At 42.8% G+C, this 24,498-nt stretch overlaps 2 protein-coding genes across 5 annotated transcripts; one reads left to right on the top strand and one right to left on the bottom strand.

The window, feature by feature from the left end:
- Positions 1-1,573: 1,573 nt before the first annotated feature.
- On the top strand, positions 1,574-12,795 carry foxred1 (FAD-dependent oxidoreductase domain containing 1). 3 transcript variants are annotated; one of them, XR_014613888.1, is made up of 12 exons: positions 1,574-1,919; positions 2,515-2,735; positions 3,276-3,386; positions 4,106-4,224; positions 4,350-4,444; positions 8,721-8,822; positions 8,945-9,021; positions 9,574-9,734; positions 9,930-10,059; positions 10,346-10,450; positions 10,752-11,690; positions 11,772-12,795. XR_014613888.1 is itself a non-coding variant. In XM_084170909.1 (11 exons), the coding sequence occupies exons 1-11, from the start codon at positions 1,769-1,771 to the stop codon at positions 11,004-11,006; spliced, it is 1,527 nt and encodes a 508-aa protein (XP_084027035.1). In that variant the 5' UTR covers positions 1,574-1,768; the 3' UTR covers positions 11,007-12,795. The 3 variants fall into 3 exon arrangements, 1 of the variants encoding a protein (XP_084027035.1); XR_014613889.1 differs by having other exon boundaries at positions 10,752-11,501; positions 11,556-12,095; XM_084170909.1 differs by having other exon boundaries at positions 10,752-12,795.
- A 20-nt stretch (positions 12,796-12,815) lies between these two features.
- Positions 12,816-21,376, bottom strand: cry5 (cryptochrome circadian regulator 5). Of its 2 annotated transcripts, XM_084170908.1 has the most exons (11): positions 21,275-21,376; positions 19,878-20,110; positions 19,360-19,554; positions 18,426-18,544; positions 17,059-17,201; positions 16,689-16,829; positions 16,374-16,541; positions 15,979-16,119; positions 15,194-15,345; positions 14,230-14,453; positions 12,816-13,036 (listed from the first exon to the last, which is right to left on the bottom strand). In XM_084170908.1, the coding sequence occupies exons 2-11, from the start codon at positions 20,090-20,092 to the stop codon at positions 12,981-12,983; spliced, it is 1,554 nt and encodes a 517-aa protein (XP_084027034.1). In that variant the 5' UTR covers positions 20,093-20,110; positions 21,275-21,376; the 3' UTR covers positions 12,816-12,980. The 2 variants fall into 2 exon arrangements, with proteins under 2 accessions (XP_084027034.1, XP_084027033.1); XM_084170907.1 differs by lacking the exon at positions 12,816-13,036 and having other exon boundaries at positions 14,077-14,453.
- Between the last annotated feature and the right edge of the window lie 3,122 nt (positions 21,377-24,498).

Below are 24,498 nucleotides of genomic sequence, written 5' to 3'. Positions count from 1 at the left end.
GGGAGCTGGCTCTTCTCACCATGACAGGTTGTTATGATAAGAACTTATGCCTGGCAACAGGGATGCGCCAAGGGTCTGGAACTAGCCCGTGCGTCAACGGATAGGCTGAGTAAGTCTAAACCACGCTCAGTCTCTACTCTGATTGGCCAGCAGAGAGGTAGGAACTCTCTCTCTGTCAGAGTATTTGAGGAAGAACCTGTAATAATGGATTAGTTCTCTGAGTGCCCTGCGAGGTATTTCAGTGGACCCGTATATACGAACGTCATATTTACCATTGAAGGTTTTGCATTAATTAAAATACTAGTCTATTTAGAAGACGTGTATTGACCTCTTTTGTTCCTAATACCAGATTTGAATTGACGCAACTTAACACCCTCAAGGGGATAATATCTGGCGTCCCTTGGGAAGTCGATGTTAAAGAGATAAAAAATATTCCTGGAGTGGTTGATGGATGAATCGAGTGGTGAATGATGAAAAAGTGAAGCGTTTTTGTCTTTTGATATATAGTCTCTCCCTACTCAAGTGCAGTTGGGGTATATAAACTAAAAAGTCAGAGCATTTATCCCAAGACCAATGCAGTGTGATCACTGTAAAGCCTTTGGTCATGTGTCAAGGGTTTGCAGAAGGGAGAAACCGAGATGTCCAAGTTGTGGAAAATATCATTTAATGTGTTATAAAAGTGATGAAAAAGTGAAATGTTGCAATTGTGGTGGGAACCATGAAGCCACGTCTTTTGAATGCCTGACAAGGGTGAAAGAAAATGATGTGGCCAAAGTTAGGGATGTACAGAGCATTTCCTATGCAGCAGCGGTTAAAAGGGTTGAGGGTTTGAATGGTGCTCCTGAAGAGTCCATGGTAGTGGACAGGCCTTCAATGCAAGCTGCAGGGGTTGCCTTTCACCAAGATCATCCTGAAATTTTAAAGGTTAAAAAGGTGGACTTTGTGGCCTTTATCACAATGGTGATTAATGGCACTGCCAAGGTGGAGAAAAGATCTAGGAAGATAGAAATCATTGTGGTGGCGGCTGAACGGTTCCTGGGGCTGAAAGATTTCTCGGCAAAAGAGTTACATGGAATATTGTCAAAAGCCGTACCACCATCTCAGGCCCTAGAGACTGAGAATGGAGATATGGAGATTTAAAAGAAGGAAGAAATGGGACCTTTGTTTTGTCAATGTACTATTTTATTTGGGTTGATTTAGTTAGTTTCCCAATTATGTATGGATTTTTCTTTTGTTACATGGAATATTGGCAAAAGCCATATCACTCTATCATGTCCTAGAGCATGAGAAGGGAGATATGGAGAACTAAAAGAAGGAAGAAATGGGAGTTTTGTTTGTTTTGGCAATGTACAATTTTTATTAGGGTGGAGTAAGTTAGTATCACTAAAGTATGTATTTATTTTTTATGTTATATATTTTGTGGTTTCAAACCGTCCAGTTGGTGGCGGCAATACAACTTTTGGATGTAGTCCGCCATAAAACCCACAGAAGAAGAACGTCATCATCACGTGGTATTGTTACTTCGACGCAAGCGTCGATACGTTGTGTCGAATCGTAGTGCTGTGAAAACTGCATCGGAGTTCAGGTGTAAATCGTTGCATCACTACCAGATAGAGTTGCTAATGGTAAATATTAATGTCGAGTTTACATAAGGTTAGCCAACACACCACTTTAAATCAGTGCTCAGAAGCTTGATAGCCAGCTTACCTTAGCATCTCCAGTGTGCTAGTAGTGCTGCTAGAGAGCAGATATCGTTCAAGTTCCAGCAATGTCAATGTGGAAGGGACTGCACATGACAGCGCGTGCCGCTCATGGAATTCATGTTTCCTCGCGATTTATCCATAAACACACGCAACTCTGCACCCTTTGGTCCCGAAACATCAACACTGGTAGACCCGTGCAAAATGAGTTCTTCAAAGGTGAGATGATCAACTTTTTTCACTTTTGCCTTTGTGTCCTACCTAGCTAGCTAATTTGCCAAAGTAGTTTCCATGACATTTCATGTTCCTCTATAGAAATTGATGATAAACTACTATATGCATTTTGATTGTTGACATTTTGTGCCGTTTGCTGTAATAATATACTTTTTGTTGACATTGTGTTGAAATGACTCCCTTACATAATTTTAGTATGGTAACCTGTATTTGAAATTAGATCTGAAAGGGAAAAATAACAGTTGAAATTCTTCTTGTAGTTGGTGTGAATGCCATGTATTATCATCAAGTCCCTCTGCAGCCAGATATGAGAACTAAGTCACTTTAGTAGTTACAACCAGATAACTAGAATGACACATTCAGAGTGCCTTATAGTCCCGTGTAGCTCAGTTGGTAGAGCATGGCGTTTGCAACGCCAGGGTTGTGGGTTCGTTTCCCACGGGGGACCAGTATAAAAAATTAAATAAAAAATGTGTGCACTCACTAACTGTAAGTCGCTCTGGATAAGAGAGCCTGCTAAATGACTAAAATGTAAAATGTCCTAATAGAAATAACAATAACAATCTATTTCTCAACACAGATCTGGAGAACCAGTTCAAAGCGTTCAGGGAGAAAGCGGCGGACGCCATGCCTGGCAGTGACTGGACTCCGTTTGAGAAGAACCGCTCACTCCCCCCTGAGAGGGCGGACATCGTGATCGTAGGAGGTGGCGTGGTGGGCTGGTCCATTGCCTATTGGCTGAAGCAGAAAGAGATGATTCGGGACGGGGTGCGGGTGCTGGTGGTTGAGAAGGACCCCACTGTGAGTGGCCTAGGCTGTGTCACGTGACCTCACTCACGTCCTTACATTTTACATTTTAGTCATTTAGCAGACGCTCTTATCCAGAGCGACTTACAGTTAGTGAGTGCATACATTTTCATACTGGCGTCCTCTGAATACATTTGAACCTCAAGCTATGTCCCAATAATCTCTCCTGTCTCTGTGTGCACATGTTCACTTCCCTTCACTGATTTTAAAGGAAATGACTGGTATAAGAAATATGGTGGAAACTCCCAGTACCCATGCCTCTATCAATCCAATGCTTTTAGATTTGTGGGAAGTAGTAAACGAGTGCATATTATTGGGATGCACCTCAGGCTTGGGGCTGTCCTAATGGTCGCTGAAACGTTCCTTTCCATATCACCTTTCCTTGATGACCAAGTATAAACAAAGAGACTAGACTCTTAAGTCATCTTAGATCAGATGCTAGTCAAATCATTTTTGACTGCTACACCATCACAGAGTAGTGCACAGACTAAATCTATGTGCTAATCTGTATCTTCTATCTCCCTGTCTATCCAGTACTCCCAGGCCTCCACGGTGCTGTCTGCTGGGGGGATTCGACAGCAGTTCTCCCTGCCAGAGAACATCCACCTGTCCATGGCCTCTGCTGACTTCATGAGGAACATCAATGTAGGTCACTGACACTGTGACCACCAGCAAGTGTCAGCCATTAGGTCACTGTGACCACCAGCTAGTGTCAATCATTAAGTCACTGTGACCACCAGCTTGTGTCAGCTATTAGGTCACTGTGACCTCTAGCTAGTGTCAGTCATTAAGTCACTGTGACCACCAGCTAGTGTCAGGTTGTTTACTGTGACATCTAGCTAGTGTCAGGTTGTTTACTGTGACATCTAGCTAGTGTCAGGTTGTTTACTGTGACATCTAGCTAGTGTCAGGTTGTTTACTGTGACATCTAGCTAGTGTCAGGTTGTTTACTGTGACATCTAGCTAGTGTCAGGTTGTTTACTCATATAATACAGTACTCATATAATACAGTTGACCATTTCCATACACCACTTGAGTTGTCCACATGAGGCATTGGCAACCCTGTCAATATATGGCCAATCTGCAGTCAAAATGTACTATTTGTATCTATTATGGGATTCCCATTAGCTGCTTCCTGAATACACAAAATAGTTTTTTGTTCTTCATAAAAGGTTTGGGTTTTAAGCATAAGGTTAGGGATAGTTTTAAAATAATTTTTAGGGAGATAGTGGTACTTCTGTCTTTGCAGCTTGGGACAATAGTGACAACTATCCATTTGTTTATGGCATTCTATAGCCCTGTTGATTAAGTGTTTTTTGATTGTTTGAGTGTAAAGTGATTGACAGTTTGTTGTGCCTTCTCAGGAACACTTGAGTGTACTGAATGAAGACCCCGTGGACCTGCAGTTCAACCACTCCGGATATCTCTTTCTGGCCAGTGAAAAAGTGGCTCATATCATGGAAGAAAACTACAGCACCCAGAGGTGAACACTTGTACCCTACACGCTACACTTACGCACCCTACACAAAAATATGCCATCATGCAAATATTTAAATGGACCCTGATGCCGTAATTTGACAATCGCTATTCATTTTAATTCAAAATCAGACATGCTGGAGCAAAAGTCTCTCTTCTTTCACCCACACAACTGAAGGAGAAATTTCCATGGATCAACACTGATGGAGTAGTGCTGGCTTCATATGGTGAGTACAGATCTTCTTTGTGACTTTGTTATTGTTATGAGGGACAGAAGACAATATAGTATTACCTGAAACGCTTAAGGGGGCATAATCTGGGTCCATGCAACAATAAGACAATGAATATTGTCTTCTTTAAAGCAAATGTAGCATATGCAGTCTTTGGTACATTGACTGAGATCTGAGATCCAATAAGCAATATGTTCAACATTTCTGAACAGTTGCAATATACACTCAGTGGCCAGTTTATTAGGTACTAGGTACACCCAACTACTGGGTCGAACCCCCCTTTGCCTCCAGGACAGCCGAAATTCTTCGGGGCATGGGTTCTAGAAGGTGTCAAAAACGTTCAAACTTTGCTCAATTGGTATCAAGTGACCTATCTTGTGCCAGGAAAACATTCCCCACACCATTACACCACCGCCACCAGCCTGTACCGTTGACACCAGACAGGATGGGGCTCTGCCATCAGCATGACTCAACAGGAACCGGGATTCGTCGGCCCAGGCAATGTTTTTCCCACTCCTCAATTGTCCAGTGTTAGTGATCGCGTGCCCACTAGAGCCGCTTCTTCTTGTTTTTAGCTGATAGGAGTTTAACATTTTTACATTTTAGTCATTTAGCAGACGCTCTTATCCAGAGCGACTTACAGTTAGTGAGTGCATACATTCTTTTTTCATACTGGTCCCCCGTGGGAAACGAACCCACAACCCTGGCGTTGCAAACGCCATGCTCTACCAACTGAGCTACACGGCCGGCCTCCTGGGCTTTTAACCCGGTGTGGTTGTCTGCTGCTATAGCCCATCTGTGACAAGGACCGAGAAGTTGTGTGTTCCGAGATGTCATTCTGCACACCACTGTTTTACTGCGCTGTTATTTGCCTGTTAGCTTGCACAATTCTTGCATTCTCCTTCGACCTCTCTCATCAACGAGCTGTTTTCGCCGACAGAACTGCCGCTTACTGGATGTTTTTTGTTTGTCGCACCATTCTCGGGAAACCCTAGACACTGTCGTGCGTGAAAAGCCCAGGAGGCCGGCCGTTTCTGAGATACTGGAACCGGTGCGCCTGGCACCGACGATCATACCACGCTCAGGTCACTCGTTTTGCCCATTCTAACGTTCAATCGAACAGTAACTGAATGCCTCAATGTCTGCCTGCTTTATATAGCAAGCCACGGCCACGTGACTCACTGTCCTCACTGTCTGTAGGAGCGAACCATTTTCGTGAACGGGGTGGTGTACCTAATAAACTGGTCACTGAGTGTATAGCCAGTGTGTTGTACGCCCTGTCTTCGTCAATGTATCTCTAAATTCAGTACTGTTAGCCAGTTAAGCATGCTTTCAGTGCAGCAGTCCAGACACGTCTGTCAAGTAATTCACTGATTAACCTTTTACACTCATACCCGTATACAGGTTGAAAATTGCAGATTGACACTGATAAGTGCCTAAATTTGAACGCAGTGGCTGTACAGTAACATGCTAAACATGAAGTCAGAGCTCAGGGTCTCTGCTTCACAGCTCTGTATGGGTTTTGACTGACAGCCATTCTGAACTTGAGCACCTCGCGCAACAAAAAGTTGCCCCCATGCAAATGTTTTGTCTGAGTGAGGAAATGCTATAAATTACGAGGACTCTGTATTTTGAAAGATGAGACGTTGAGGATTATATTAAATACTGCTTTGATGTCATACAAGCAAGCCAAACACTGAGTCCAAATGTGCACTTCACATTGCCATATCAAAGAACTAATTTACAGTGAGGGGAAAAAAGTATTTGATCCCCTGCTGATTTTGTACGTTTGCCCACTGACAAAGACATGATCAGTCTATAATTTTAATGGTAGGTTTATTTGAACAGTGAGAGACAGAATAACAACAACAAAATCCAGAAAAACGCATGTCAAAAATGTTATAAATTGATTTGCATTTTAATGAGGGAAATAAGTATTTGACCCCTCTGCAAAACATGACTTAGTACTTGGTGGCAAAACCCTTGTTGGCAATCACAGAGGTCAGACGTTTCTTGTAGTTGGCCACCAGGTTGGATTTTGTTCCACTCCTCTTTGCAGATATTCTCCAAGTCATTAAGGTTTCGAGGCTGACGTTTGTTCAACTCGAACCTTCAGCTCCCTCCACAGATTTTCTATGGGATTAAGGTCTGGAGACTGGCTAGGCCACTCCAGGACCATAATGTGCTTCTTCTTGAGCCACTCCTTTGTTGCCTTGGCCGTGTGTTTTGGGTCATTGTCATGCTGGAATACCCATTTTCAATGCCCTGGCTGAGGGAAGGAGGTTCTCACCCAAGATTTGACGGTACATGGCCCCGTCCATCGTCCCTTTGATGCGGTGAAGTTGTCCTGTCCCCTTAGCAGAAAAACACCCCCAAAGCATAATGTTTCCACCTCCATGTTTGACGGTGGGGATGGTGTTCTTGGGGTCAAAGGCAGCATTCCTCCTCCTCCAAACACGGCGAGTTGAGTTGATGCCAAAGAGCTCGATTTTGGTCTCATCTGACCACAACACTTTCACCCAGTTCTCCTCTGAATCATTCAGATGTTCATTGGCAAACTTCAGACGGGCATGTATATGTGCTTTCTTGAGCAGGGGGACCTTGCGGGCGCTGCAGGATTTCAGTCCTTCACTGCGTAGTGTGTTACCAATTGTTTTCTTGGTGCCTATGGTCCCAGCTGCCTTGAGATCATTGACAAGATCCTCCCGTGTAGTTCTGGGCTGATTCCTCACCGTTCTCATGATCATTGCAACTCCGAGGTGAGATCTTGCATGGAGCCCCAGGCCGAGGGAGATGGACAGTTATTTTGTGTTTCTTCCATTTGCGAATAATCACACCAAGTGTTGTCACCTTCTCACCAAGCTGCTTGGCGATGGTCTTGTAGCCCATTCCAGCCTTGTGTAGGTCTACAATCTTTTCCCTGACATCCTTGGAGAGCTCTTTGGTCTTGGCCATGGTGGAGAGTTTGGAATCTGATTTGATTGATTGCTCTGTGGACAGGTGTCTTTTATACAGGTAACAAGCTGAGATTAGGAGCACTCCCTTTAAGAGTGTGCTCCTAATCTCAGCTCGTTACCTGTATAAAAGACACCTGGGAGCCAGAAATCTTTCTGATTGAGAGGGGGTCAAATACTTATTTCCCTCATTAAAATGCAAATCTATTTATAACATTTTTGACATGCGTTATTCTGTCTCTCACTGTTCAAATAAACCTACCATTAAAATTATAGACTGATCATGTCTTTGTCAGTGGGCAAACGTACAAAATCAGCAGGGGATGAAATACTTTTTTCCCTCACTGTAAGATAGTGTCAACGTTTATGATCACTATGTTTGATATACAGTTACAAGATGACATGGTGTTATACCCTGGGTTGTCCTGAACATAATGAGCCTGTGTTTGTTGTATTGTGAAGAGAATTTGCTGCGGACCACACATCGGAATGCACTCATGACTCCTTTCTATGCGCACCAAAATTACTATCTGCTTTTCTGAATTGCCTTGTGAAAGCCTAACACGAAGATTGTATTTTATAATTTAGTTAGTCATGTTGGAAATAGAAGAAGCTTTCAAATGATGCCCAACTGAGCCAGATTGTGATTTATAATGGGCTGTTTTTGGATTGCGTAAAAAAATTAAAATAATAATTGTATAAAGGTGGGGATGCAGGGTTGTGTTCCAAACAAAACAACTACAAGTGTGCTTGCTCTAGTTCCTCAACGGCATAGCTAATAGACAAAAAAAAAAAGACTCTACTTTGCAGCGAAAAGTACAGTAAATGTAAAATGCACATCATATCAAGTGTAATGTTTGGATTCAGTCTTGTGTCAACTGTTGTCCTCACCTTTAGTGTAATAATTTTCCCATAATCTCCTAACTGTTCCCTTTTAATTGCTAATATGGTTATGCATATGCTTTCCATATTTCTTCTGCAAGAAACATTTCAATGTAGCCCTATCCATATAGGCCAATTCCCATGAGTGTAAGGGGTTAGCTACTGGAACACTAGGGAGTATGTCTTGCATAACTTTTCCAGTAATGTTGATTGTTATCAGTGGAACAATATAATCCTGTTAGTGTTCTCACACACTGCTCGTGAAGAAAAGCAATCCATCAATAATTTGCAACCTGGCACAGACTCGCCCCATGATTTTGTTGGCTAGAACCAATGAAATGACTTCCTTTCTGGGTTAAGCATAAACTGGCTCTCTTCTCCGAAGTGATCTCTACTTTGACAATGTCACCTCCTCCCTTTGCCCTTTTTGCCCCCAGGGCTGGAGAACGAGGGCTGGTTCGACCCCTGGATGCTGTTGAACGCTTTCAGACGGAAGGCCATCTCCATGGGGGTCTACCAGTGCTTTGGAGAAGTCACAGGTTTGTGCTTGTGCCAATGTCACAGCATTGTGGAACAGACAAGCCATGTACACACTACTGAGCCAAGCTAAACCAATCTAACCGAGCTGTATATTGATGATTTTGGTGATGCTGTGTTTCAGGTTTTAGGTATACCACAAACACAATGACTACTGCAGAAGGAGACAAGGTGGATTTCAGGAGAATTAAGTATGCTAATGTAAGTATGACTCCTGATTTGTGCAAGGAAAATTTTCACTGAACATGAACTCCAATTCAGTTGCTGTGTTTACCTCGATCTCCTGTGTTTTAGAGGGCAAACTAATTTAGTGTGCAGACTCATTCCTGAGTCAAGATCAAAATATTTTAACACCCAGATCATCACTTGAGTTAATCAACGCAGGGTTGAGAGAAACAGTTGAGTAGGGCAAAACATTTTGCAACAGTAAACATCATCCCCCACGAATGATGCACCCCCCCCCCCCCTCTCTCTGGCAAGACGCATCATTCACCCAAGTTTCGCCAAAATCGCCAGTGCTGTCTGAGGTCGCATGTGACTAACGGACAGACGGAGACTGAACTACAGTCCCCTCCCCAATTTCATCATAGGGGACAACAATCTGTATTTTACAGTAATTTGGACATGTTCAAGTAATACCTCCCCATTTCAAAATGTTTGTCCCTACTGAACACGACCCAGCTCAAACAGAAGCTAGGATCTCTCCACCATTATGGTCCATTCCTAAGTACCTGTCCCTGGTGTCTTGAGTAGGTCCAGATGCCCAACAGTCTGGAGTACCAGCCTGTGGAGTGTGCCATCGTAGTGAACGCTGCAGGTGCCTACTCCAGTAAGGTGGCAGAGATGATGGGCATCGGGTTCGGCCCGAAAGACACCATCGCTGGCATCCCGCTACCCGTGGAGCCCAGGAAAAGGTACGTTGAATAGAGGAGCATGAATGGATGTAGTTGGAACACAAAGGCTCCCCACCCCCCGATGTACTGTATCATAACACTGATGATATCACAAATCACCGGCTACTTTGGGGGGAAAAAACTGTATCAGGCCTCTGTATATTATGTGTTTGTGGTACTGATATATCAGTGTATTTCTTGTGGGTCTTCGTCTAGGTTCATCTATGTGGTCCACTGTCCAAACGGGCCAGGGCTGGACACTCCCTTCCTCGTAGACTACTCTGGAGTGTACTTCAGACGAGAGGGGCTGGGAGGAAACTACATTGCTGGGATGTCACCAGAGGAGGTGAGGAAGAGGATTGCCTTATTCCTCTCTAACTATTACATTTTGAACCCTGAGTCAGCTGATGAGGTCGCTCTTCCAAAAATTATCTAGATTCTATATTAGGCTAACCTCAAATAATGGTTCAATAAACAGCATTCAGTAAGCTCAAAAATGGGAGAAAACGCTTTGAGACAGAACAACCAATTAGTTTTTGGTTGAGGGATTTCTCCTTTCTCCCATCTTTGCTCTACTGAACTCGCCCCAAAGGAGTCTGGGAAGTGGTGTTCATTATTTGCAACCCCTTCAGGAAGAGGAGCCAGAGACCAATAACCTGGAGGTGGACCACGAGTTCTTCCAGGAGAAGATCTGGCCCCATTTGGCCCACCGGGTCCCTGCCTTTGAGTGCCTCAAGGTAAATTGATGTACCATTGCAACCACAGAATTACATAGTAAAATGGGTCTTAATAGTTCCAACCTTCCTCGCCTCTGAAAACTGGGTTGTGTTCAGTAGGCACCAAATGTTAGAAACAGGGCGGTTCCATCCGTATGCTCTAATGAACGTTCCCTTTTCCGAGGGAAAGTCAGTACAGTTGATAAATCTATTGCTACTGTTTCTGCTTCTGTCCTTTGTGCTGCTTTCAAATTAGCTCCATATCTTTGCCGATAACTTCTGTCCCTCCTATTTTAACACCGTCTCTCTTCACTCCTTTCAGGTGACGAGCGCATGGGCCGGCTTCTATGACTACAACACATTTGACCAGAACGGCATTGTGGGCATGCACCCGCTGGTCAACAACATGTTCTTCGCCACAGGCTTCAGCGGGCACGGGCTGCAGCACTCGCCGGCAGTGGGGCGCGCCATGGCCGAACTCATCCTGGACGGGGGCTTCAAGACCCTGGACCTGAGCGCCCTCAGCTTCAAACGCATCATGACCAAGGAACCCATGTTAGAGCGGAACATTGTCTAAGAGGGAGAGGATGAGTTGGACATTTTGGCGAAGGGAGAAAAGAGGAATGCCTTGTCCCATTCTACAGTCTTGCGGTATATGGTCTCGAAATGTGAGTTTGCACAAGTTTCTGGTAAGGTGAATGGTGTCCTATTCATTTCTTCACTAAAGTGCATGAGGGAACGACCGCACAATTCACAAGCTCAATTCAGTGGTCTACCGGTGAGACCACATGGCAGCGGCCTCAGCCAAAGTGCTTTGTACTTAGAAACAGTCACCCATAGCTTGGGAGTGCTCAGAACTCTGACCGCAAGAATGGAAAAAATGGGATGAGGCAGAAACGCATCTCAGGAAGGAGTGAGGGACTTTGTGGGATGAGGAAGAGAAGAAAGGGGGTAGAAGAGAGCCCTGACAGCAAAGGTAAACCTGTATTGTATGGCTTGATTATGCATCTATAGATAAAACATTCAGGATATGTTTTGTATGAATAATATAGCTGGGGCGAACAGGAGCTAGGCCTACCCCTGGGATAACAGGAGCTAGGCCTACCCCTGGGATAACAGGAGCTAGGCCTACCCCTGGGCTAACAGGAGCTAGGCCTACCCCTGGGCTAACAGGAGCTAGGCCTACCCCTGGGCGAACAGGAGCTAGGCCTACCCCTGGGCGAACAGGAGCTAGGCCTACCCCTGGGCGAACAGGAGCTAGGCCTACCCCTGGGCGAACAGGAGTTAGGCCTACCCCTGGGCGAACAGGAGCTAGGCCTACCCCTGGGCGAACAGGAGCTAGGCCTACCCCTGGGCGAACAGGAGCTAGGCCTACCCCTGGACTTATGGTCAACGAAAATAGTGTATTTCACTGGATCCCAGTAACTGGAAATACTAGTTTGATGTACTTTCTGAGAGCACTACTCACCACTCTACCAATTGATGTCCAGTATTCCTGGCTAGTGACCGTCTTTAATAGTCCCCTGTAGCTCAGTTGGTAGAGCATGGCGCTTGCAACGCCAGGGTTGTGGGTTTGTTTCCCACTGGGGGCCAGTATGAAAATGTATGCACTCACTAACTGTAAGTCGAGCGTCTGCTAAATGACTTAAATGTGATTTTGTAATTGAAGCCATGGGTGTCTAAAGTAGTTAATTTGACTCTTGATCACATATGAAGCATTAACATTTATACAAATACATGTGATGCGGTAGACGTCAATAGATTGACCAAAACAATGGAAACGCCCCCCTGGGGGGTAGGTCCAGAGTCTCCTCATTGCCGCCCATCAAAATTATCCTACATTTAGGCTATTGTTTGTATTTCACACTGTTGGGGTAAGAATCTGAGCATAATCCTTGTATAGATGTCAACCCCAATCCATGTTCATGTTATCGTCACCAATCAACTGCATTACAGTTAAACGACGACTGACTACCACCCCTGATTTCTATATGCTAGTTATGCTACAACCTTATTCGAACGGGAGTTGGCATTTAGCAGACATTTTTGTAAACCTGAAAAGGACAACTTTTAAATATTATGCAGCGAGAACAATATATCCAAATATATCCAAATCGGATTTTAGTAACCACCTTGTGGGCCTGTTCAGAACACAATCATGACGGATTTGACGAATATCCACTTAAGTTAGATCAGCTTTTTTTTTTTATGGGCGCCAGTGACTGCGTCCTTCTATCCACCACAGTCTGCGTTCCATCTCTTTACCGCATGTATGGTTGTTTTCTTCAGTGTGTTGATCTCCTGCTGCATGTGCATTGCTTATTTTACAGGCCAAATTTCACTGCAATAAATTCCCTTAATATTTGAAATGACTGCCTTGTTTGAATTATGTTTAGCCAAAGCGTTTTTATTTTCAGCACATACCTGAAAAAGCCCTCCAATTCCCATACATTGAAAGTCATAATGTAAAAAAAGTGACATTTAAACCCACACAAGCTCTAATAGGAGTAGATTCACACTTTTCTCCATAAAACAATATCATTAATTTTTATCATTTCTTCTTCTTTATCAGCATGTCCACAACAGATGGCGCTTTGCGTTTTCTACCTTCAAAAGCAAGAGAAAGAGTTAATCCATTCCTACTCTTTATATAAATTAAAACCATTGCAAATAGGGGTGTAACGTTTAAACGAATTTGGGATCGTCAACGTTTCGATTTATTTTTTACAAATAATGCTACAACAATGCTGTAAATATAAGATATGATATGCATCTTTTAAATTATTTGCCACTGATATAAAGCGCTCCGCACCTCATTGTCGTTAACCGTTGGAAAAATGGCAGAGAGTGAGACATGAAAGCAACAGCAGTGAAGTCCTGTATGGCAATACCTTAGTTAAATGAGAAGTTGATGAAATGCAAACTGCGAGGTGGAATTCAGCTACAGTAGTGCAATGCTGAAAGGGAGGCACCGTGAGACCCAACCCATTGCTGGCAGCAGTGGGATAAGGGACTGCGTGAGAAAATCATTGCAGCCATTGTCAATGGTAGAGGATGTCGGCTTCAATACCCTAATGGCATATCTAGGACCAGACTACAAGATGTCATGTCGAAAAACCGTGACAAACCAGATTGAGAAATTGTACAATGATTGCTCTGCAAATGCAAAGCGTAAACTCTCAAACACCATACGTGGTGTTAATACATTGTTGGACGTCTATGAAGACGCTGCAACGAGCCATGTAGTCCCATGTACTAGGAACATGGAGCAGAGGCACACAGAGAACCTAAAACGGCATTTACACCATCGTTATGAGTGGGTAGGGGACAGCAGTAAGGTGAGTGCCGTCTGGTAGGTAGCCAGGACTGCATTAGACGTAATGTTTTGTTTGTTTAAACGATAAATGGCAGTTTAAACACTAAGAAAATGTGTACATTTGTCACATACCTACTTGCAAACCATGAGCTTCAAATATTCATTCCATCAAGAAGGATATAGCAGCACATATTTATTACAGTCCCTGTCAAATGCCTACGATTAGTACTTTCACCAACAGTATCATAACTTGTCAGTACTAGCGATAAGTAGTGCTTTGTAAGGCATTCAGGGTGATATTCTGATTTAAGATCCACGTGCACAACTTGGACTTTCACATATCATTTATTGATATCAATGGGAGACTTGTGTGCAAGTTTGAGCATGCAGATCCAAAGTCAGAATAATGGCGCTCTGTGTTATCCTATTCTATGGTTAAGATTGGGGGAAGCTGATCCTATATCTGTACCTAGGGGAAACAAACCTTTCTCCTTGCCGGGTGACTCCTCGCTGGAATGTGGGGATCTCTTGGCGTAGGCCGCCTTCATCCTCTGGATGTTCTTCTTGCTGATTACCTCGTGCGCCACTATGGGCCGCGGGTAGTCCTTACCCACGATGCACCCTGCTGCCTCCTGGACGCTGCGTGGAGCCTTCCACGGCTCATAGATGTACTGTGCTGGGTACTTCTTCAAGAGGGGCAGGTAATTCCTTCAATACACAGGTTCATGATTGGTTGCGGTTAACAACCATAGAATTAGGATTACAACAGAATTAGGTCAGGGAGTTGGTCAACCATGGTTTGCCAGTGCTGTGATAAGATATTGTGTAAACCAATGAATGTGAAGAATATATCTGCACTGTATGTGTGTTGGCTAGCTAGCCAGACAGTCTTAGAGGAATGATTCCATCATATTTTCTAATGAACTGCCAATATGCCAACATTCCATTCAAACAGTACACTCTATCCACAGCCATACACTGGCTCAAATCAGTTGATAATAGGACTTGGACAAGTTGTAAATGCAACAAGTACTGATACTGTATCATAAATCGCACTCACGGCTTTCCAAGAGAACAAAATCTGAGACGTTTATAGTCTGTTTACATATATTTTAGGGTTAGGGTTGGTATAAATGGGTATAAAACCTGTATAAACTGTATTTATAATTATATGACAATATTTTAGGTTGACTATAATTCCATTTCACATTTTCTGATCCATCACATGCCTTACTTTTATTTTTCTGCATAGGTAAAAGCAGGAAATGCGTCACCTATGCCTCTACTGCCATTAATTCCAATTAGACTGGTTTACGACATAGATCTTACTAGAGGGGCTATGTTAACAACAGTTGGTGGTACGCACCACGACAGTTTAGGATTCAGATCATGGTATTACAAGGTAATAAATCTAACATTCTGGCTTTGGTAAGGGTTAATGTTCTTACTTGATGTAGTCTCCGTTTTTGTCTGTTTTCTTGCCAAAGGCAATGGGCGAGTAGACCCTGAAGAACTGGTGAAAGAAAGTACTAGCAGAGAGCCACTGCCAGTTCCCAGCATTCAGGGACCAGTCTCCATCCAATAACAGTTCCTCAAATACCTGTGGGAGGAGCAAACAGGGTCCAATGAGAAACAACTCAATAATACAGTGGTCAGAACTTGAAGTCCATCTAAATATTCTGAAATAGTGTCAATACCTTGTCTCAGGCCTATTGATTCCAACGTTTTCAGATCAATGCATTCAAAAAAGGGGATGAGAGGAAAGGACCCTACTTTCAAGTATTGAGATGCTCCTCTAATCTCTGCATTTAGCCTCATTTAGCCAGACATTACCATTTTGATTTGGTTATTGTGCTTTCCTTACAGACTTATGAGGAAAGGTTGAGCATGGATAGGGGTTGAGCATGGATAGGGTTTGCGCCTCAAATGGCACCCTATACCCTACCTAGTGCACTACTATTGACCAGGGACCTGGTCAAAAGTAGTGCACTATTTACATTTTAGTCATTTAGCAGACACTCTTATACAGAGCGATTTACAGGAGCAATTAGGGTTAAGTGCCTTGCTCAAGGGCACATCAACAGATTTTTCACCTAGTCAGCTCGGGGATTCAAACCAGCGACCATTCGGTTACTGGCCCAATGCTCTTAACCGCTAGGCTAGGGAATAGGAGACTTATTAAATGACAGCAATAATAGGGGACTCAGTAACGGCAAGGTATGGTAGTCCATACCTTCTGGCCCTCCTCCCAGCTGATCCACAGGTCTCCTCTGGTCAGGAAGCAGGCCACGGCGTGCCGGGCCAGGTGGTGGATCCAGCCCTCCTGCCTCAGCTGGGTCATGATGGCATCGATGAAGGGGAAACCAGTCCTGGCCTGCAGAGCAACACAATCACATTGTGAGTGGATTGATAAACAACAATGTCATGCTTTACTATAGCATCAGATTAAGTGAAATTCTACTCTTCAGAGGTTTATGGTCCGGTTTTCCAGACACAGATTGAGCCTAGTCCCCTGGACTAAAAAGCATGCTCATTGGAAAATCTCCATTAATTGCTTTTTAGTCCAGGAGTAGACTTAATCTCTGACTGGAAAACTGTCACTATGTGTTAGGAGCTCTACAGGCCTACCTCTGCCCATGCAGCCAGATACTCAGGGTTGCTGTCCCAGTCCACCTGTGTACACACAGGGTTTCCCTCCATCTTGTCAAAGTTGGGGATGCCCAGGCCGGCTGTGTAGAAGAACTCTCTCCACAGTAGCTGGCCATGCAGCGAGACGGGAGGCTGGGAGTGCTTCTTCTACAAATCCCACACAGGTAGGAAGACGTCAGACATTATTTAAAATGTTCCACAATAAGACTTCCCATTCTTGTGCATGACCAAACTCTGCAAAAAAATGATTACCTATCAATGGAAGTTGATTCATAGGCTTGAGAAGAGACTCACCCCTTTGTAGACGTCGGTCAGTCTCCACCAGAAGGTGCGTGCCGACAGGCAGCCAAATGTCATATAAGGGCTGAGGACGGTGGTGCTGGGGCTCAGGGAGTTGGGGGACGTCTGGGGTTTCTCAAAGCCACACACCCATTCCTGGGTGACACCAAATGACGACACAATAAATTGAACACAAGGAATTGAATTTTCAACCAACTTTCCCATTGACATCAATTAATGATTTACATGAAAGTCTGGGATAAGTGTGTGAACCTTAAGTCTAAATACCGACCAATGTGTTTGAAGGAAAATTGTTTTTTCATCTTCCACTCTTGCCATTGCCCATGTACCAGTAATAAAGATGGCTGCCAAAATACATGAGTACCTTTCTCTCCATGTGTTGGTCCAGTCTCCGCAGAGCCTCTTGCTCTCCACCAGGGAACAGCTCCTCAGGATCCTGATCCAACTTCTCTAACATGGGGATGCCATAGTTCTCCTCATGTTTCTCTGAGCACCGAGTCGTTACATCTAGTTGAATGTGAGGAAGAAAGGCAGAAAAGTTAACCCTTGTGGGAATTGGCCTATATGGATAGGGCTAAATTGAAATGTTGATTTTTATGTGCATTTTACATTTAATGTACTTTGCCACATTTGTTAATAACAAAATCTGAAATACTCTGAATACATTCAGTAACATGATAAGAATATTCCTTGAAAATGCGGGGTAGGTGCAACATAAGAAAAAATAAATTACACGGGTTTGAGCGAGAGGACGAACTGGTATCTCCAAGTGGCCACACATCTCCAAAGTGTTAACAGTTCCTAAGTCATTTCAATGCACTTTTATGACTCAAAGAAAAGTATTCAACTATACGTTTTTTTTTTTTTTTTTTTGCTGTCCTAGCTGTGCCGTTGAGGAACTAGAGCAAGAACACTTGTAGTTAACACAACCCTGCATCCCCGCCATCACACAATTACTGTTGTTTAGGCAATCCAAAAACAGCCTATTATAAATCGATATCTGGGTCAGGTGGGCATCATTTGAAAGTGTGTTCTAATGCCATCATGACTAGCTAAGTTATAAAATACGATCTTACAGTGTTAGGCTTTCACAAGGCAATTCAGAGAAACTGATCATAATTTTGGTGCGCATTGAAAAGCGTCGAGTGCATTTAGGTGCATGTTCTTCAGCAGATGTTCTTCACAATAGACAAACATAGGCTCATTCTGTTCAGAACAACCCAGGGTATAACGCCATGTCATCTTGTAACTGTACATCAAACATAATGATCATAAACGTTGACACTGTATATGACATGAGTTTTATGATATGGAAATGTGAAGTGCACATTTGGACTTAGTTGTATGACATCAAAGCGGTACTTAATATAATAAATCAACGTCATCTTTCAAAATACATAGAGTCCTCTTAAAATTACAGCATTTCCCTCACTCAGACAACCAAAAATGTGCAAACTTTTCCCAATTAGCGGGAGGGATGGGGGCAACTTCTTGTCACTTATCAGTGCCCAAAACTGCCATTTTCAACCCTTATCCACTCTTCCTCACAAAGTTAAAAGCGTTTGATTGGTTTCGGCCTAAGCATTGGCTAGAGGAAGTTTAACACATAATTTTTACACATTTTAAATCTGTGAAGTGAACAAGTGCACACTTAGGTCATAAAGGCAGAGAATCAGGACACAGTAAATATATTCACATGGGAGAAGCATTCCAAAAGACTGTCGGTCTTACCCTTCATGTCCTCACTGGTTGGAGCAGGGATAGGCCTTTTGGGAGGACCGATACTATTGACAAGGGTCTGCAGACGATTGTAGGTCAGAGGAGCCTTCCCGTTGTTCTCTTCAATTATCCTACAAGAATGACGGAGCAGGGACACAGATCATTAGTGCTGCATCCAAGATAGTCTTGCAACTTGAGTGATGGTGTTCATGTTATGTTTTTATTTTATTTAACCTTTATTTAACCAGGTAAGCTAGTTGAGAACAAGTTCTCATTTACAACTGCGACCTGGCCAAGATAAAGCAAAGCCGTGCGATAAAAACAACAACACAGAGTTACACATGGGATAAAACAAAACATACAGTCAATTACACAATAGAACATATATATACAGTGTGTGCAAATGTAGTAAGTTATGGAGTTAATGCAATAAATAGGCCATAGTGCAAAATAATTTCAATTTAGTATTAACACTGGAGTGATAGATGTGCAGAAGAAGATGTGCAAATAGAGATACTGGGGTGCAAATGAGCAAAATAAATAACAATATGGGGATGGGGTAGTTGGGTGGGCTAATTTCAGAATGGCTGTGTACAGGTGCAGTGATCGGTAAGCTGCTCTGACAACTGATGCTTAAAGTTAGTGAGGGGGATAAGAGTCTCCAGCTTCAGAATTTTTGCAGTTCGTTCCAGTCATTAGCAGCAGAGAACTGCAAGGAATGGCGGCCAAAGGAGGTGTTGGCTTTGGGGATGACCAGTGAGATATACCTGCTGGAGCGCATACTACGGGTAAAATAATATACATGTTATTTTTCAATTAAGACAGTTTCTTTCTAAAATGTCTGTCTCCATAGAATTTAATTGGATTCTTATTGTGTTACATCAATTTCTAAAGGTAGCAATAAGCTTTCTCTGCACAGAGTATTCACTCGTTAAGGATCGCTCACCTGTCTATGTTGTAGAGGGTGTGGGAGACTTTGTAGATGATTTCTACTCCGTGCTCTTCGGCTAACCGGACCACCTCCTTGTCCCGGCGGAGGCTGAAGGGCTCTGTGTCATACTCATACGTCAACCTCGTCACCTTCCACTTCTGGAACAGCTTAGGAAAGACCTCCTCTGGCTTACCTTTCACCACAAACAGCCTGGAGAGTGGAGACCCCACCAACACTTTTTAGTTCTCACAGTCAACTTTTTGAGAAGCACACACAACAATAGAATACCAGTAGGCATCAATCTGGGATCACCACACAACAAACGGCCAAGAAGAGACACCATATCTAATTTCTCTATCCACCCCTTACATTAACTAATCAACATAATACATGCATCTTTATTGATCCATTACCAAAAAAAAAACATTGTTTGTTTTGCTTTCCCAGTACCCAGTCCCACCAACACAACATACTCAGTAAGCAACTGAAATAGCATTGGATATCATGCTTTAGAGTTGTCCTTTTATTCCTACCTAGAATTGAGCTTCCTCAGGCTGCAATCCAAGTCTTTAAGGGCTCTTATGAGGAACCTCCATCGGTTGATGCCAATGTTGACGTTGTTGGGGACATAGGGGTCCAGGACAAACACAGGGTAGATCTCCTTGCAGTCCCGCAATGCAGCCACCAGTGCTGGATTGTCGTGCAGTCGGAGCCCCTTGCGGAACCAGTGAATGCAGGTATGAGCCATGCCGGTTTGGTTACCTACCTGTAATAATGAACGAATTAAGGAGGCAAAGGTATTTTGACTAACTTACTGTACATGATGTTATGATAACCAGTCTGTGCATTATTAGTCCTTTGCCAACAGTGGTGTAAAGTACTTGTGTAAAAATACTTGAAAGTACTACTTAAGTAGTTTTTGGGGGTATCTGTACTTTACCATTTATATTTTTGACTACTTTTACTTCATTACATTCCTAAAGAAAATTTTGCTTTTTAGTCCATACATTTTCCCTGACACCCAAAAGTACTCGTTACATTTTGAATGCTTAGCAGGACAGGAAAATGGTCTAATTCACATACTTATCAAGAGAACATCCCTGGTCATCCCTACTGCCTCTGATCTGGCGAACTCACTAAACACATGCTTTGTTTGTAAATTATATCTGAGTGTTGGAGCATGCCCCTGGCTATCCCTAAAAAAATGCAATGATGCAGTCTGGTTTGCTTAATCTAAGGAATTTGAAATAATTTATACTTTTATTTTTGATACTTAAGTATATTTTAGCAATTACATTTACTTTTGATACTTAAGTATATTTAAAAACAAATACTTTTACTCAAGTAGGCTTTTACTGGGCGACTTTCACTTTTAATTGTGTCATTTTCTATTTTCTTACGTCTGGAGGGGACCTTTATTGCACTGTGGGATGTACACTTGCCCTGCAGGATTGTTAGTTCAAGCTCCACTCCAGTGGTTCCCTCTCAGTCCTTACATTGCTGTAAAAAGTAGGCCTAAAGTGTGCCTCTGGTTGCATTGAGGTTTGAACATGGGTCACTTTTAAAGTGAGGGGGAGTAGAGTAGCCTAGCTGGACATTTATGGAAGTTGGTTGCCCTCTAATTCTGTTACTTTCAATATCTTGATGGGATGTAATGGACTTCAAAAGGTACACTGTGTCCAGCATAGGTTACCTATCTGGGCTTTAAAATATTTTAACAAAAGTAGCCTACTTCCTATTTCATAATGAATGTCTCTGTATGAGTTCAATTACGCCTACATAGTTTCATAAGAGTTAACGTTGTAAACGAATTGAGTTACAATGAATGCGTTTTAACGTTTCAAATTTCTCATGTAAACAAATGGCACAACAGTCCGTTTACAAAGAACTACTTTGTGCCTTTGAAACTAGTTTTCAAAACTAGACTTACCTTCACAAGGTCTTGCCTGCACTGGTAGAAAATATTGACAATTTGTTTTGTAATCAATCGTAAAGAGAGTTACAAAACCCCTGTACAACACGTGTTACATGTGAGCAGCCAATCAGAGGGAAGCCTAAACCAGACGAAATACCGCCCCCATTCAATTTCAACCGGAGCACGCGGAGCAATGCGCAGGGGATTGTGGGAAGGTGAGCGATGCGAACTGAACACAGCCCAAGTAAATAATTATTTTCGAAGAAAGTCATCTGCTAAGACCAGAAATGGTAAAGATGGCAGAAGTGGATGCTGAATTCGAATCAAGCAGCACATCCAGCAAAGTTGGTGAAGATGAATGTCCTGAATGGACAACAGTAGTGCAGTGGCATGTATTCATGGTTGCCAAGGGAAGCCAGGCATCCCCCAAAAATAGACCAATATGTTTTTTTTTTAACAAATACAAAATAATTTATATTTCATCTCTGTGTTTCATAATTTCTTTCAATTCGCAAGAGGCTGACTGTATCTCACTGGAGAAAGCATCCAAGCAGGCGAAACAGCGCCCTTCTGTCTCTCTACATGTAATAATAATAATAATAATATGCCATTTAGCAGACATGTACGCACACACACACACACACACACACGCACACACACACATAAATCAGAACCATGGACAGCCACATCATATTTAGCTTACTTTGATTGGACTAAATTGTTTTTGGTATCTTTTAGTTGTCACTGTATTAGACAAAGCAGAGGTGATTTGATGATGTTGAAGTTGAAATGGTGCTGGAATAGTGGAGGCAGCTCCTTGTGGTAACTCTCTGTGGTTATAAATCAATAATTGTTTAGTGGTCTGAAAATGTCAGAAACATTAACTTGCTTGACCATCCTGTAGGTCATGTAACTGTCTGTTACATGCAATATCCTTTGTGGACTAAACTGGACAGAGGTTGCTCTCCGGTTTTGTGATAAAACAAAGGTGTGGTTGAATTTATTCTGCCACTGTGTCTTCTTATTGTCTCGGCCTTTAGGCCTACAGTTGAAGTCGGAAGTTTACATACACTTAGGTTGGAGTCATTAAAACTCGTTTTTCAAGCACTCCACAAATTTCTTGTTAACAAACTACAGTTTTGGCAAGTTGGTTTGGACATCTACTTTGTGCATGACACAAGTAATTTTTCCAACAATTGTTTACAGACAGATCATTTCACTTATAATTCACTGTATCACAATTCTAGTGGATCAGAAGTTTACATACACTAAGTTGACTGTGCCTTTAAACAGCTTGGAAAATTCCAGAAAATGATGTCATGGCTTTAGAAGCTTCTGATAGGCTTGGAGGTGTACCTGTGGATGTATTTCAAGGCCTACCTTCAAACTCAGTGCCTCTTTGCTTGACATCATGGGAAAATCAAAAGAAATCAGCCAAGACCTCAGAAAAAAATTGTAGACCTCCACAAGTCTGGTTCATCCTTGGGAGCCTGAGGTACCACGTTCATCTGTACAAACAATAGTATGCAAGTATAAACACCATGGGACCACGCAGCAGTCATACCGCTCAGGAAGGAGACGCGTTCTGTCTCCTAGAGATGAACGTACTTTGGTGCGAAAAGTGCAAATCAATCCCAGAACAACAGCAAAGGACCTTGTGAAGATGCTGGAGGAAACAGGTACAAAAGTATCTATATCCACAGTAAAACAAGTCCTATATCGACATAACCTGAAAGGCCGCTCAGCAAGGAAGAAGCCACTGCTCCAAAACCGCCATAAAAAAACCAGACTACGGTTTGCAACTGCACATTGGGACAAAGATTGTGCTTTTTGGAGAAATGTCCTCTGGTCTGATGAAACAAAAATAGAACTGTTTGGCCATAATGACCATCGTTGTGTTTGGAGGAAAAAGGGGATGGCTTGCAAGCCGAAGAACACCATCCCAACTGTGAAGCACGGGGGTGGCAGCATCATGCTGTGGGGGTGCTTTGCTGCAGGAGGGACTGGTGCACTTCACAAAATAGATGGCATCATGAGGAAGGAAAATTATGTGGATATATTGAAGCAACATCTCAACACATCAGTCAGGTAGTTAAAGCTTGGTCACAAATGGGTCTTCCAAATGGACAATGACCCCAAGCATACTTCCAAAGTTGTGGCAAAATGGCTTAAGGACAACAAAGTAAAGGTATTGGAGTGGCCATCACAAAGCCCTGACCTCAATCCTATAGAAGATTTGTGGGCAGAACTGAAAAAGCGTGTGCAAGCAAGGAGGCCTACAAACCTGACTCAGTTACACCAGCTCTGTCAGGAGGAATGGGCCAAAATTCACCCAACTTATTGTGGAAAGCTTGTGGAAGGCTACCCGAAACGTTTGACACAAGTTAAACAATTTAAAGGCAATGCTACCAAATACTAATTGAGTGTATGTAAACTTCTGACCCACTGGGAATGTGATGAAATAAATAAAAGCTGGAATAAATCATTCTCTCTACTATTATTGACATTTCACATTCTTAAAATAAAGTGGTGATCCTAACTGACCTAAAACAGGGAATATGTACTAGGATTAAATGTCAGGAATTGTTAAAAAAAAAAAAAAAAAAAAAAAAAAAGTTTAAATGTATTTGGCTAAGATGTATGTAGACTTCCAACTGTTTATATCAAGGTCGCAAGGCATTTGAATGAACAGGATTTATAGAGCAAACACAATTATCACAACACAGATTGTAATATGGCTTTTTTTCTGGCTTCCTCAGCGATTTTACCCACGCATCACTACTGCAGTAGTGTCAAAAAATGGAACATAAAAGTAAATTGTCTAAAATTGGAGTGGAGGGTGAGAATTAATCGTTTCGTGGTAGGATGCGTTTATTGGGTAAAGACGCATATGTGGGAGACCCGTTTGAAGTGTCGATAAAGGTGAAGTATGCGCTGGGAAAAGTGGTCTATCAGAGTGACCAGGAGTGGTCTTATTTTGATTAATTCAATTTCTGAAGAACAGAGGAAGATTGCTGTGGGTCTCAAAATAATCCGGGCAACAGAGGTATCGTGCTTTCGATTTCGGAGCAGAGCACCCATCAAAGGAGTCATCTCAGTGGTGACGACGGATGTTCAGGTTAAAATACCTGAAGAGGATTCCTGGTGTGGTTGGTGCCCGGCGTCTGACCAGCTGGTGGAATGGAGAAAAATAAGTATGTCGGCCCTGTTGTTTGTTTTTAAAGAGCGACTACCTACGC

This window comes from Coregonus lavaretus, assembly GCF_964263955.1.
Source record: "Coregonus lavaretus genome assembly, chromosome: 10".
Taxonomy (NCBI): Eukaryota; Metazoa; Chordata; class Actinopteri; order Salmoniformes; family Salmonidae; genus Coregonus; species Coregonus lavaretus.
Note: the sequence above shows the minus strand (reverse complement) of the source record. Positions and strands in the feature narration are given on the sequence as shown.

Excerpts from the sequence above, each read along its gene's own strand:
- cry5 (XM_084170907.1), bottom strand. The coding sequence starts at position 20,092 with ATGGCTCATACCTGCATTCACTGGTTCCGCAAGGGGCTCCGACTGCAC. Across the intron at positions 16,542-16,688 it reads TGACCGACGTCTACAAAGGG|AAGAAGCACTCCCAGCCTCC; the intron begins GTGAGTCTCTTC and ends TGGGATTTGTAG. Across the intron at positions 15,346-15,978 it reads GCTGGGAGGAGGGCCAGAAG|GTATTTGAGGAACTGTTATT; the intron begins GTATGGACTACC and ends CTCCTCCCACAG.
- foxred1 (XM_084170909.1), top strand. The coding sequence starts at position 1,769 with ATGTCAATGTGGAAGGGACTGCACATGACAGCGCGTGCCGCTCATGGA. Across the intron at positions 9,022-9,573 it reads GGAGAATTAAGTATGCTAAT|GTCCAGATGCCCAACAGTCT; the intron begins GTAAGTATGACT and ends TGTCTTGAGTAG. Across the intron at positions 9,735-9,929 it reads CCCGTGGAGCCCAGGAAAAG|GTTCATCTATGTGGTCCACT; the intron begins GTACGTTGAATA and ends GTCTTCGTCTAG.